Source organism: Vicugna pacos, chromosome 16 (genome assembly GCF_048564905.1).
Source record: "Vicugna pacos chromosome 16, VicPac4, whole genome shotgun sequence".
Classification (NCBI taxonomy): Eukaryota; Metazoa; Chordata; class Mammalia; order Artiodactyla; family Camelidae; genus Vicugna; species Vicugna pacos.
Window position 1 is genome coordinate 36376733 of NC_133002.1, and position 11624 is coordinate 36388356.

At 50.3% G+C, this 11624-nt stretch overlaps 1 protein-coding gene across 1 annotated transcript in view; it reads left to right on the forward strand.

Moving 5' to 3' along the window:
- Window positions 1-10800, forward strand: part of IGF2BP1 (insulin like growth factor 2 mRNA binding protein 1) — a 35724-nt gene extending 24924 nt beyond the window's left edge. The window contains exons 5-15 of the mRNA XM_006214181.4: window positions 540-603; window positions 1771-2052; window positions 2899-3033; window positions 3643-3765; window positions 4454-4589; window positions 5269-5391; window positions 5781-5900; window positions 6675-6749; window positions 7470-7601; window positions 7876-7989; window positions 10357-10800. Coding sequence (XP_006214243.1) covers window positions 540-603; window positions 1771-2052; window positions 2899-3033; window positions 3643-3765; window positions 4454-4589; window positions 5269-5391; window positions 5781-5900; window positions 6675-6749; window positions 7470-7601; window positions 7876-7989; window positions 10357-10449 — 1397 coding nt within the window. The 3' untranslated portion in view covers window positions 10450-10800. The remainder of the gene's footprint in view (window positions 1-539; window positions 604-1770; window positions 2053-2898; window positions 3034-3642; window positions 3766-4453; window positions 4590-5268; window positions 5392-5780; window positions 5901-6674; window positions 6750-7469; window positions 7602-7875; window positions 7990-10356) is intronic.
- Window positions 10801-11624: the final 824 nt, after the last annotated feature.

Consider the following 11624-nt stretch of genomic DNA (forward strand, 5'->3'; position numbering starts at 1 on the left):
CCAAGTCCATTCTCAAAGTCAGGAAATCCCTTCCCCCAGACCCTGCAGCAGCCATTCCTGTCAACTCATTCAGCTAGGTCACGACACTCTTAAATTTGATCGGCGTATCCTCGAAGATACTCTAAAGTGGATTTGGATGTTCCACAAGTGTCTTCAGCCATTTCTTGGTTCAATCTCACTCTACGTGTTTTTTCCAACCAAGTTTAACTTTCCAAGAGTGAATTTTATCTCCTGGGTTGGGTGTGCCTGTGTGCCTGTGTGTGTGTTTTCTCTCTGCTGCACCCTTCTGTATGCCTAGCTCCCTTGGAGGCTGGTAGGAAATCAAAGGAAGGCATATAAAGGAAAATGCTAGGCTGATTTGATTTTCCAAGAGTTCCAGTAAAAGGGGCTTAAAGCGGGAAATGTTCTGGTTTGTCATTGAGTATTTCCCTCTTGACTTTGTTGCACAACCTGCGCAGATGAGTTTGTTTATTTTTAATCATCAACACCCATCTCCAGATCTCACTTCTCTAACCTTGATCTCTGTTCTGTTCCCCTAGTGAACACTGAGAGTGAGACCGCGGTGGTGAATGTCACCTATTCCAACCGGGAACAGACCAGGCAGTGAGTGCACCCAAAAGTGATTGGGGAGGGTCTTTGTTGGGAGCCAGGCGCCCCTGTTTGGACAGGGAGGGGGTCCGTGTAGGCAGGAGTCACCATGTTGGCTCTGATTTTGTTGCAACCAACCCCAGACTCTTATCTTTTGGTTCAGGGATCTCAAAGGTTCAGAAACTCACCAGGAGGATTGACAGCAAATATCAATCCTTTGAAAGTAGGGGCCCAAAGACCTCCCAGGGAAGGTGGGAAATCCTCGTCAGAAAAAAATACTGGCTTATGATAGGTCCCTGGTTGCCAGAGAACTATAGGGTCCTTTACCGTGTTGATATCGCCATCTAGTGGTAGTGAGGAGGAACTGCGAGGTTTGTTATGATGTGGTGCAGGCAGACATTTTATTGCACGGTTCCACCTAAGTCCAGTTTAACTTGCTTAGGGTCCTATTAGTCCCAGCATACCCATAATTTCTGGTTCCTTAGCAGTTTGGTTGAGCAATCACACTTCTCCACCCTGTGGGGCTGACAGACTTGTGCATTTTGTGTGCTGATCTATATTCTGTCAGGCCGTTTGCCACATTTAGTTTTGAAGGGTCTATGACCTTTAGCCTGGTTTTAAGTCAACACTTGCTTACTTCCTACTACATATTGTTACCTTGTTAACATTTCTAACCAGCATCTCCCCTGGGAGTGGATGGTGCTTGTCCCCTCCCTGTACTGTTAATCCTCCCGTTTTGCAGACATCCCAGATATACTTAAACGCCTGCTTCCAACTGGTAAGCAAGCCATTCTGCTCCACCTCTTCTGTTTCCATGGAGTTTGCTTAAACATGGAAGGTACTTGACTCAATAGGTGTAAAAACAACAAATCTCTTCAGTGTGCATTTATTTAGTGTGAACCACATGCGACTCTCACATAAATCCAATATAGTAGGTCCTTCTGGCTGAAATTAACAAGTCAGCCACAAAATGCAATGGAAATAACATATTTGTGTTACATAATACCTTATTTGATGTTCTGTGCCGTTTAGACTGGAAGGTTCTTTAGGTGGTGGGCAGGTGGTCATCTCCCCTTGTAGTGTGTTCCATCTTGGAACCCAGCAGAGTGCTTTACACGTGGAGGGCATTTGGTGTGACTGGCGTGACTTGAAGTGACCAGTAGATTCTCCCTCTGTCCTCAGAGCCATCATGAAGCTGAACGGCCATCAGCTGGAGAACCACGCCTTGAAAGTCTCCTACATTCCCGATGAGCAGATAGCACAGGGTCCTGAGAACGGGCGCCGAGGAGGCTTTGGCTCTCGGGGTCAGCCCCGCCAGGGCTCCCCTGTGGCAGCAGGGGCCCCGGCCAAGCAGCAGCAAGTGGACATCCCCCTGCGGCTCCTGGTGCCCACCCAGTATGTGGGCGCCATCATTGGCAAGGAGGGTGCCACCATCCGCAACATCACAAAACAGACCCAGTCCAAGTGAGTCTTGAATGCCGGGGGGGATGAAGGTGGGGGCAGGAAACAGTGGTTGGTACCCGGGAGGCAAGGCACCTCCCTTTACCCTTCAGAGATGTTGCCTGGAACGTGTTCCATTCTCCTTTCAGTCAGGGGTCACTGCTTCTGATTGCAGCCTTCCAAGAAGAGATGGGCAACTGGGGAGGTAGAATAAGCCTGGAGTGTGCCATTTGGTGGCAGTGGCGGGGCCACACACTGTCATTAGTAAGAAGGGTTCTATTTCTCGTAGAAAGTCTAACCAAGCAAACCTAGTCTTGGTAAGTCAGCCACTCCTTAGTGCTTTGTGGTTTTAGCACCGCTTACGGGTGGCAACAGAGCTGGCCAGCCTCGGGGACCTCATAATTCTTTCCTATCTCCCATTCCACCACTACCACTCCTCTTCTCTGGTTTTTATAGCTTATCAGTGTGTACTCTGTGAAAAAGAACAGGTCACATTATGTCCTTATTCATAATGCATGCTTTTATTATTTACTTTTAATTTGGGACAACGTGCGTTCCCTTTATAGTTGTTTCAAGGTGGGGGAGGGGGACCAGAATTCAAGGGGAAATGCAGCTTTTGAGCTGTGGGGCTGTTGATCCACAAGCCTGCATTCCCATAATAGATGCCATCATTCTCAGCCATCACCTCCTGATTAAGACAGAATCCATAGCAACATGCTGGCCCTTTCTCTGCCCATCCCACGTCTGCACTTGGCCTTGTTCCAAGGAGAGCGGGTTTGCACCTGTGGCGGAGGAGAGACAGCAGGGGGTGTGAAGAGTGTCCTGGTTTTACCAGGGACAACTAACCATCTGTGTGCTTGTGGCCCTCAGGATCGACGTGCACAGGAAAGAGAACGCAGGCGCTGCTGAGAAGGCCATCAGCGTCCACTCGACCCCCGAGGGCTGCTCCTCTGCCTGTAAGATGATCTTGGAGATTATGCACAAGGAGGCAAAGGACACCAAAACGTAAGGCTTCAGCTTCTCTGGGAATGTGGGGACTACCACCTTCTCTAACACAAACTTTTTTTAAGCAAGAATACAGAGATAAATAGATGCAGAAGTTGTACAAAAGGATAGAAGACTGAGAAATGAAGTCCTCTTTCCCACAAATAGCACCTTGTGCATCTAGCAGTTCTGTGCACTCACAGGTGTGTGTGCATGTGGGTGTGGGTGTGTTTTAGCACCTGTAGGAGTATATGAACATGCTGTTCCTTAGCTGGCTTTTTTCACTGCCATGCGTCAGTACATAGATTCACCTCTTTATGAGCTGCACAGAATTCTGTAGTCCATTTGAAAGTATGCAGTTGGATGAGGTTTAGTATGAGTATACCTACAAAGCCATCACTACAATTAAGATAAGGACCATATCCATCGCCCTCATAGACTTTGTGCCCTCAGCCACCCAACCCTCCTTCCCCATTTCTCTGTCACTGAATGACCACTGATCTGCGGGTTTTCTCTGGTAATTGTGTCCCATGGTTTGTCCTGGAAACACCCACATCTGCGGTGGCATGACAGCCCAGCCTTGGTGTGGCCCCCCGTTTAAGGAGCTCTTGTCCCTCCCTTCTTCCCAAGGGCTGACGAGGTTCCCCTGAAGATCCTGGCCCATAATAACTTCGTGGGGCGTCTCATTGGCAAGGAGGGGCGCAACCTGAAGAAGGTGGAGCAGGACACAGAGACAAAAATCACCATCTCCTCGTAAGGCTCCTTCATTTCCTTCTCTGAGTGGGTGCCCGGCACCGGGGGTGGCAGCATTTCATTACTGGGCCTAAATACATGGATGCAGTTTCTGCTTATTGAAGAGGAGGGGTCAAAGAAGCTGTCAGGAGCATTCGTGGCTATCAGGGCTGGAGCTCTCCCATCACTGCTGTGGCCTGGGGGGCGGTTGGGAGGCCGCTGTCCCTTCAGTCCTCTGCTGCCACATCTCTCACTTGATCGGCATCTGGAGGAGAGAGCCTGAGGCCAGGAGCCAGGGCTTTGGGGTTTCAGGTGCATTTGCCAGGCCAAGGAAAGTGGGCGGACCCAGGTCCTTTTCTGAGCCCTGAGCCCGCGCTCCGTGGGGTGGCCTAGTGCCTCTGTGAGTGCTGTGCCGCTTGATTTTGTCAGACTCACCTGTGGGCAGAGCAACTACTCTGTTCCAGAGGGCACAGAAATGGAATGGATTGCCTGGCAGCACCGCTGGGGAAGCTTCCAGTCTCGAGTGTCCCCCTGGCTCTGCTAGCGGCGGAAACCTGGCTGTGCTGGGCATCCTCACCTCCCTGTACCTCTCTCCCTGCCAAAGCGAAAGAGCCTGCAGAAAGGTGCTGCTGTGTCCCCAACTGGGGCCTGTTCCCCGGTCCCGGCCTGTCTGGGGAAGGTTGACGTTGCTCTGTTCCTCCGCCCCAAGGCTGCAGGACCTCACCCTCTATAACCCCGAGAGGACCATCACCGTGAAGGGGGCCATTGAGAACTGCTGCAGGGCAGAGCAGGAGATCATGAAGAAAGTTCGGGAAGCCTATGAGAATGACGTGGCTGCCATGAGTGTGAGTGCTGGGGACCTCTGCGGACCCGTCTCTGAGCCTGAGCCGCAGCAGAAGCGGGGCCCGGTGGGGCGGGCATCCACGTGCTGGGCGGCCTTGGGGAGCTCACTCTGCATTTAAGTTGAATTAACAGGGAGTCCTCATTTGTTTCCTGGGGTGTGAGCGGGGGGGTCTCATCTTGGGTTTTGAGGTCTGTGATCCTCCTATAAATTTTGTGATTTATGGGCATTTCAGTGGGGAAAGAGTCCACGGTTTTCATCTAGTTTTTAAAAAGGAGTGAGGATGTGGGACACATGACCCAAAAGATGAGTTTCAGACATCAAGGGGGAGATTTGCCCCCTCCCCTCCCGCCTCCCCCCGCGGGAACAGTACAGCACGGGGCCGTGAGTCTGGTCTGTCTCTGTCAGCAGAGTAATCAGCTGAAGAGGAAGGATGTCTGAGGGCCTCACACTGTCAGCCCTCATTGGAGGTGCCGGTTCTTAGTGTGGAAAGAACCCTCAGTGTACATGCAAGTGTCTGAAAACCAGAAGGGCAGGCGGGTTTGGGGTAAAAGCATGTAATTATCCTATTTTGGTCCACTCTCCCAGGGGCACTCACACTCCTGTTCAGCCAGGGCCACGTACAGGGGTCATCAGGCTCTGTCAGAGTGAGCTGACCTCTTCTCCTGACCTTCCTCCTCCAGCTGCAGTCTCATCTCATCCCCGGCCTGAACTTGGCTGCTGTGGGTCTTTTCCCAGCATCGTCCAGTGCAGTCCCACCGCCCCCCAGCAGCGTCACCGGAGCCGCTCCCTACAGTTCCTTTATGGTAGGTGCAGGGTCTTACTACGGGGGAGCCCCTGGGCTGCCTGTGGCCGTGCTTAAGAGTCCACCTCCTTGTGGAAGCCTCATGGTTGGGAATTCGCAGGGAGAGGGAAGTGGGGCCTGGGGATGCACATCGCCGCCCTCCCCTCCCCTCACCCGCCTGCTGCAGTGCTCCCAGTCACTGGCACCAGCCCTTCCGAGTGTCAGCCCTGTGGGTGGCAGCCTCGGGTACTGCCCGGGATGCTAGCAGCACTCTTCCTCTTCCTCCTGCCCGGCTTCTTCCATTTGCCCCTCCTGGACAGAGGGAGAGCTTTGAGGACGCAGGACAGGGCCACGGAGGGGCTTCTGGGCCCTGCCCCTTGGCCATGGTAATAACATGACATGTTTTGGCAGCAGGCTCCGGAGCAGGAGATGGTGCAGGTGTTCATTCCTGCCCAGGCGGTGGGCGCCATCATCGGCAAGAAGGGGCAGCACATCAAACAGCTCTCTCGTTTCGCCAGCGCCTCCATCAAGGTGACCTGCTCTGCCTTGCTTCCATCACGCTCTACTCTGTTCCCAGACACCCTGCCTGGCTAGCGTTTCCCCCTTGTGGTCCCAGGCCCCTTTGCTTTTGACCCCGCTTGGTCCAGTGGAGCACCTTCTGGGCTCCTGGGCTTTTGGGCTAAGGGAGGAGGTGGAATTGTAGCAAAGAAAGAGAGCTTAGGTTCACACAAGACTGACTTAGGTTCAAATCCCAGCTTCTAAGCTACGGGAGCCTCAGTTTCCTCCTCAGTACAGTAGCCGTGATAGTTCTCTGAAATAATGCAGCCACAGCCCCTGGCTTGGTCAGTGCCTTGTGCACAGGGCTTGCTCATTAGATGGTAGCTGTCTTATATCCTCCCTGGCCAGGGCTCAGGGGAGAGAAGGGAGAACCTGTTGGTTTCACAAGGCTAAATCCATTGGTTTCAGTGGTCTGAAAGATTTTAGTCAAATGCAGTGTGTGTTCCTGGTGAAAAAGGCCTCTGGGAGATTCTGTGGGTGGTCACTGCCCTCCCCCGACTGGCCATCTGGCAGGATTCTGTTGAAATCTCCTAGGGGATGAGGGCAGGTAGGGTATGGGCAGGAGCCCCTATTTAGGGAATGTCCAGAACAAATGCACCCATGCCCTCATAAGAGGTTTGGTGAAGGGGCAACAGCCTCGGGGGTCAGGGTCTCTGTTCTCCACTCCCCTGGCCCTCAGTGTTGTGGTAGGGGGTCTGGAGGAGGTGGAGACAGAGGGCATCTCTTTGACCAATGTTTGCTTTGCAGATTGCTCCTCCTGAAACTCCTGACTCCAAAGTTCGTATGGTCATCATCACTGGACCCCCAGAGGCCCAATTCAAGGTTCTGATCTTTATTGTTTCTCCAAGTAGGACCCAGGGAAATTGAGTTTGGGTGGGAGTGCAAATCTGCACCACGTTTTTAAGCTTCCCTGCAAAATATAGGACTGCAGAGATGCTTTCAGATTGTCATTAGACTTAAATCTGTTGGCTTCTCCTTCCCTCTTTACATCCTGATGGTAAATATATGGGGAAGAAGGAAGTCTGATGGCTCTTCCTTGAAGGAAGGCCCTTTTTTTCCCCCTACATGTCCCTACTACATGCCTAGGTTCTTGAACTTCTGGGCAGACAGTCATAGAACTGATAGTTACCTTATCCTGACCTAGACAGGGATGGAGAACGAGGACAGCTCTGTAGGCTGTGCAGAGTGACCAGCGGTCTTCCATCTGAGTGTCTGGACCAGCTGCCACTCAGAGCCATGACTTGATTGCTGGCCACTGCCTCTCCAAACCATGCAAGCATCCCAGAGCCCCCAGGTCTGGCATGTAGCTTAGGTGTTACATTCCTCTAGGGAGTTATGTGTTCAGTTGCTGCGCCTTGGCTCCCGGTGTTAAAAGTGAGCAGGAGGGAGACTGACAGGGCAACACTGTGGACCTTTTGTATCACTGGGCCTAGTCGTGATCCACCCCTAAGCAGGGGAGGGCCTGTTGGGTGTGGGGGCTCCCCTTTTGTCATATATGTATATGTGTGGTCCACTGATGTAACAATGACCTCCACTTCTCAGGCTCAGGGAAGAATTTATGGAAAACTCAAAGAGGAGAACTTCTTTGGTCCCAAGGAAGAAGTAAAGCTGGAGACACACATCCGGGTGCCAGCGTCGGCAGCTGGCCGGGTCATCGGCAAAGGTGGCAAAACGGTGAGCCTTGAGGGCCAGGTTGAAAGTTCTAGGCATTAGTCCCCAAACCCAACAGCTCTCCTGGCGCCTCCTGCTCCCCGACCCTGCTCAACCTTAGACCTCCCCCGATTTGCCCAATTAATTGATTGTTTCCTAGCCCCAGCTTCTAACTTCTCCAGTTTCTACCTGCTGGTGACCTGCCTCTTGCCCCTCCCTCCAATCCGATCTGTGGTTCCTTGACAGCACCCCGAGCTCCTCTCTGACCTGTCCTCCCTGCCCACACTCCTGTCCCCAGGTGAATGAGCTGCAAAATTTGACTGCAGCTGAGGTGGTGGTGCCAAGAGACCAGACCCCTGATGAGAACGACCAGGTCATCGTCAAGATCATCGGGCATTTTTATGCCAGCCAGGTACCTAAGGTCCTTCCCCATCACAGGAGGGCAGCAGGACCCCAGGGACCAGAAAAGCAGGACTGCAGAAGCATGACCTTGACAAGTCCTGGGGACTCTGCCTGCAAATGATTTGACAATTTTCATATATAGTATATGTTATGCATAGTAACTGTTATATATTATATGTTGTATGTTAATAGTGACCCCTGTTTAACCTTAGTCCTTCCCTTTTGCACTGGCTAAGAAGAGAAACTGGTATTACCCACCACCCAGTGTTGTTCGTGGAACATGTCAACGTCCTGGATTGCCTATTTTCAGCACAGTCCTTCACCTCTCCCAGGACGACTGCTCCATCTTGCTTCCAGTTCTTCCCCCTCCTGTTTTTATTCTGGAACTCCCCGTCTCTGCACTGCCTCCACTGAGACAGCACTGCCCAGCATTGGGACTGACCCCAGAGCCTAGAAAAGAGGACAGATACCAGGTTAAAATTTTAGGATGATTAAAAGCTGGTGGGGTTTTCCTAAAACCCCCAGTGTTGGAGCCAGAAAGGGTATAGAGACTATTGGATACAACCACTTCCATTCATAGAGGACAAACATATCAGAGCTGACTTGTGATGGCCTGAGACTCCTCCAGCAATCAAGGGCAAAGCAGGAACCCAGACCCCAGTGGAGCGTGGCTGCCCAACATCAGCGACTTGGGTTTTGGAACCAGAAGGCTTGGATGAGCAGCTTTCTCTGACGGCCCTTTGAGAGCCATTAATAACCACAAAATATCTTAGATTTATGGGTGCTTCTGATACACCAAGCAGTGTTCCGTGTGGCCTCTATTAAGGCCTTTAATCCTTGTAACAACCTTATTTTACAGAAGAGGAATATGAAATTTAAGAGGTAAATGATGTAGCCAGGAATTCATGGAGACAGGCTGTATTATGTACAGACGGAGAGATGTTTTTCATTGGTTACGATGAGAACTAGATGAAAACCCATGTAAAACATGAAGCACGGGGCTGATGGGGGGAATTAATATATAAATATTAACTTCACATTATTTCCTCAACCTGCACCCACTGTCCCTTTTTTAATTTTAATTTTTTAATTGAAGTATAATTGATTTGCAGTGTTGTTAGTTGCAGGTGTACAGCAAAATGGTTCAGTTATATGTACATATATACGTATAGGTTCTTTTTCAGATTCTTTTTCATTATGTTATTGTAAGAAATTGAATATAGTTCCCTATGCTTTACAACAGGTCCTTGTTTATTTTATATGTAGTTTGACTCACTTTCTCTTTAACCAAGAAACCAAGTGCTCAGTTTATGGAAAGGAGACATTCTGGTAAATTTCTGTCAAGTGAATCCCATTTTGCAGTTGATTTCCCATATAGAACTTTCACTTATAAAAGTGAAGAAACCTTTAAGAAGGAAAGAATAAAGATATCAGCCCTTTGGGGGTTTTTTGGGTCCATTTTCACAGTGGAGCTTATTTCACTGCCGTTTGGTTTTCTCAGCTCCAGGCATTTCTTTCGTCTTCTTTCCTGGGACATTTCCATGCGTAGTGAGTGGACTTGTGATTGGTGACAAGGTCTCCTGATTTTTGACCTTTTGACAACACACACTCGTGGAACCTCTGGGAATTCTGCCTTGGGTTCAGTCCCATGTGTCAACTTTGTCCGTTTTTAATCGTTGTCATGTTTTAAATTGTGATGAATGAGTTCGTATTACTGTGCTTCCCCCTCCTCCATATGAATCCAGTGCTCAGGGTCTGTTTGGCGGCATGAAACTTAAGGTCACTCTAACCTTCAATCTTCTGTCTTCTTTTTTTTTAAACAACACAACAAATCCACACTTTCATTTTTCAATAAGTTTAAATCCTTGAGGAGGGGTATGGCATCACATGGATCCTGTGCCCAGTGGCCTCGGAAGGAAGGTTGCTTCTTGGATTTTGCACGAACCATGCCACTATTTCCATGAGCGAAAGTTACCTTTCCCCATATTGCTCTGGTTTTGTTTGATTTTCCACCAGGAGTTACTGTGTTGGTCTTTACTTTGTACCCATAAGCACACACCTCTTGCCTGAATAGAATTCGGTTTCATCTCGAGCGTAAACACCTTCGATTTTAAGAAGAGCTGTGTGCTGGTTCAGGAGACCCTGCATATAGCGAACAAAAAAGACCTTCAACCACAGACATTCATCGTTTTAGGGTCCCGTTCCCAGCAGACCTCCTCGGGCTCCAAGTTGGCTGAAAGAGATCAATCTTCTAAGTCCCACGTGACCTGTGGTGTTTGTGGTCGGTGTTGGATCCTGTTGTCCTCTCTCCCCATGTAGGGCTGTCTCCTTGCCTTTGGAGATCCTCCCCTCACCTCTCGGCCTGTTCTTTCTGCAGATGGCTCAGCGGAAGATACGAGACATCTTGGCCCAAGTCAAACAGCTGCACCAAAAGGGACAGAGTAACCAGGCCCAGGCTCGGAGGAAGTGACCAGCCCCCTCCCGTCATGTCGACTCAAGGACAACAGGCTGAAATCGAGAGCATGTTCTCCCCAGCAGGCCTGAGAATGAGTGGGAATCAGGGACACTTGGGCCGGGATGTGTGTAGATCAGGTTTGCCCACTTGGCTTGAGAAAGATGTTCCAGTGAGGAACCCTGATCTCTCAGCCCCAAACACCCAACCAATTGGCCCAACACTGCCCACCCCTCAGGGTGTCACCGTGGAAATTCTAGCTCAGGGTGCTTTTAAACGTGGATTGTTTAAGTTCTCCAAGTCCCACCAAGAGGGTGGGTCAGACCCCAGTGGGAAGAGAAATAAAATTTCCTTCAGGTTTTTAAAACATGTAGAGGGGTGCTTTGATCAGCCTCAAAGGATGGTTTTCTTCTTGACCCTGAAATCCTTCCAGCCTTGTCCTACTTGGTTTTATTGATTAAAATACCTCTATTCTCGTGCCCTGACATAGCCTCTTCCTACATTCACGCTGTCCTGTCTTAACCGCTGCCAGCAGAAGTGGGAACCAGTGCATTGCTTTCCTTACATTATTGATTCAAAGGGAGAAGACACGCCAGCATCTGCAGTTTAATTCCAATCCCTTCCTAACCAACCAGTAGGCACAACAAGGAATAGAGAGAGAATGGGGGAGAAACATGATTAAAATTTATAGTAATCCACGTTTAAAAGGAGTGCCCTTGTGGCTGATCTAGTCCAGATCACCACCTTGAAAAATTGGCACAGGTGAAATTTGCCCCTCTGTTGGGGCTTCCCCACAAGATTCCTCACCCCATTCATGTCCCTCTAACCATGTGAGTCCCACCTCATGTCCAGGTGCACCTGGGTGGTGCTAAGTGCTCAGCAGGGTGGGGCCGACCACTGTACTGTCCCTGATTCCCATCATTCTCAGGCAGATTTTATATTTTTTTAAAGTCTATTTTAATGATTGGATATGAGCACTGGGAAGGGGATACTAACTCCCCTTGATAAAGTCTCAGTTCCATGGAGGGCTTGAGTGACCCTAAAGGCTGCCACTGTGCCCTCACCCCGGCCCATGTGCTCCCAGAAGGGCTGGTTCCCAGAAGCAGGGGTTGCGGGGCACTCCCCCCCACGGCACTGTTCCCTTGGTGGTGGTGGGACGTGGAACCCGACCCTCAGCTCCTGATAAAGCTGAA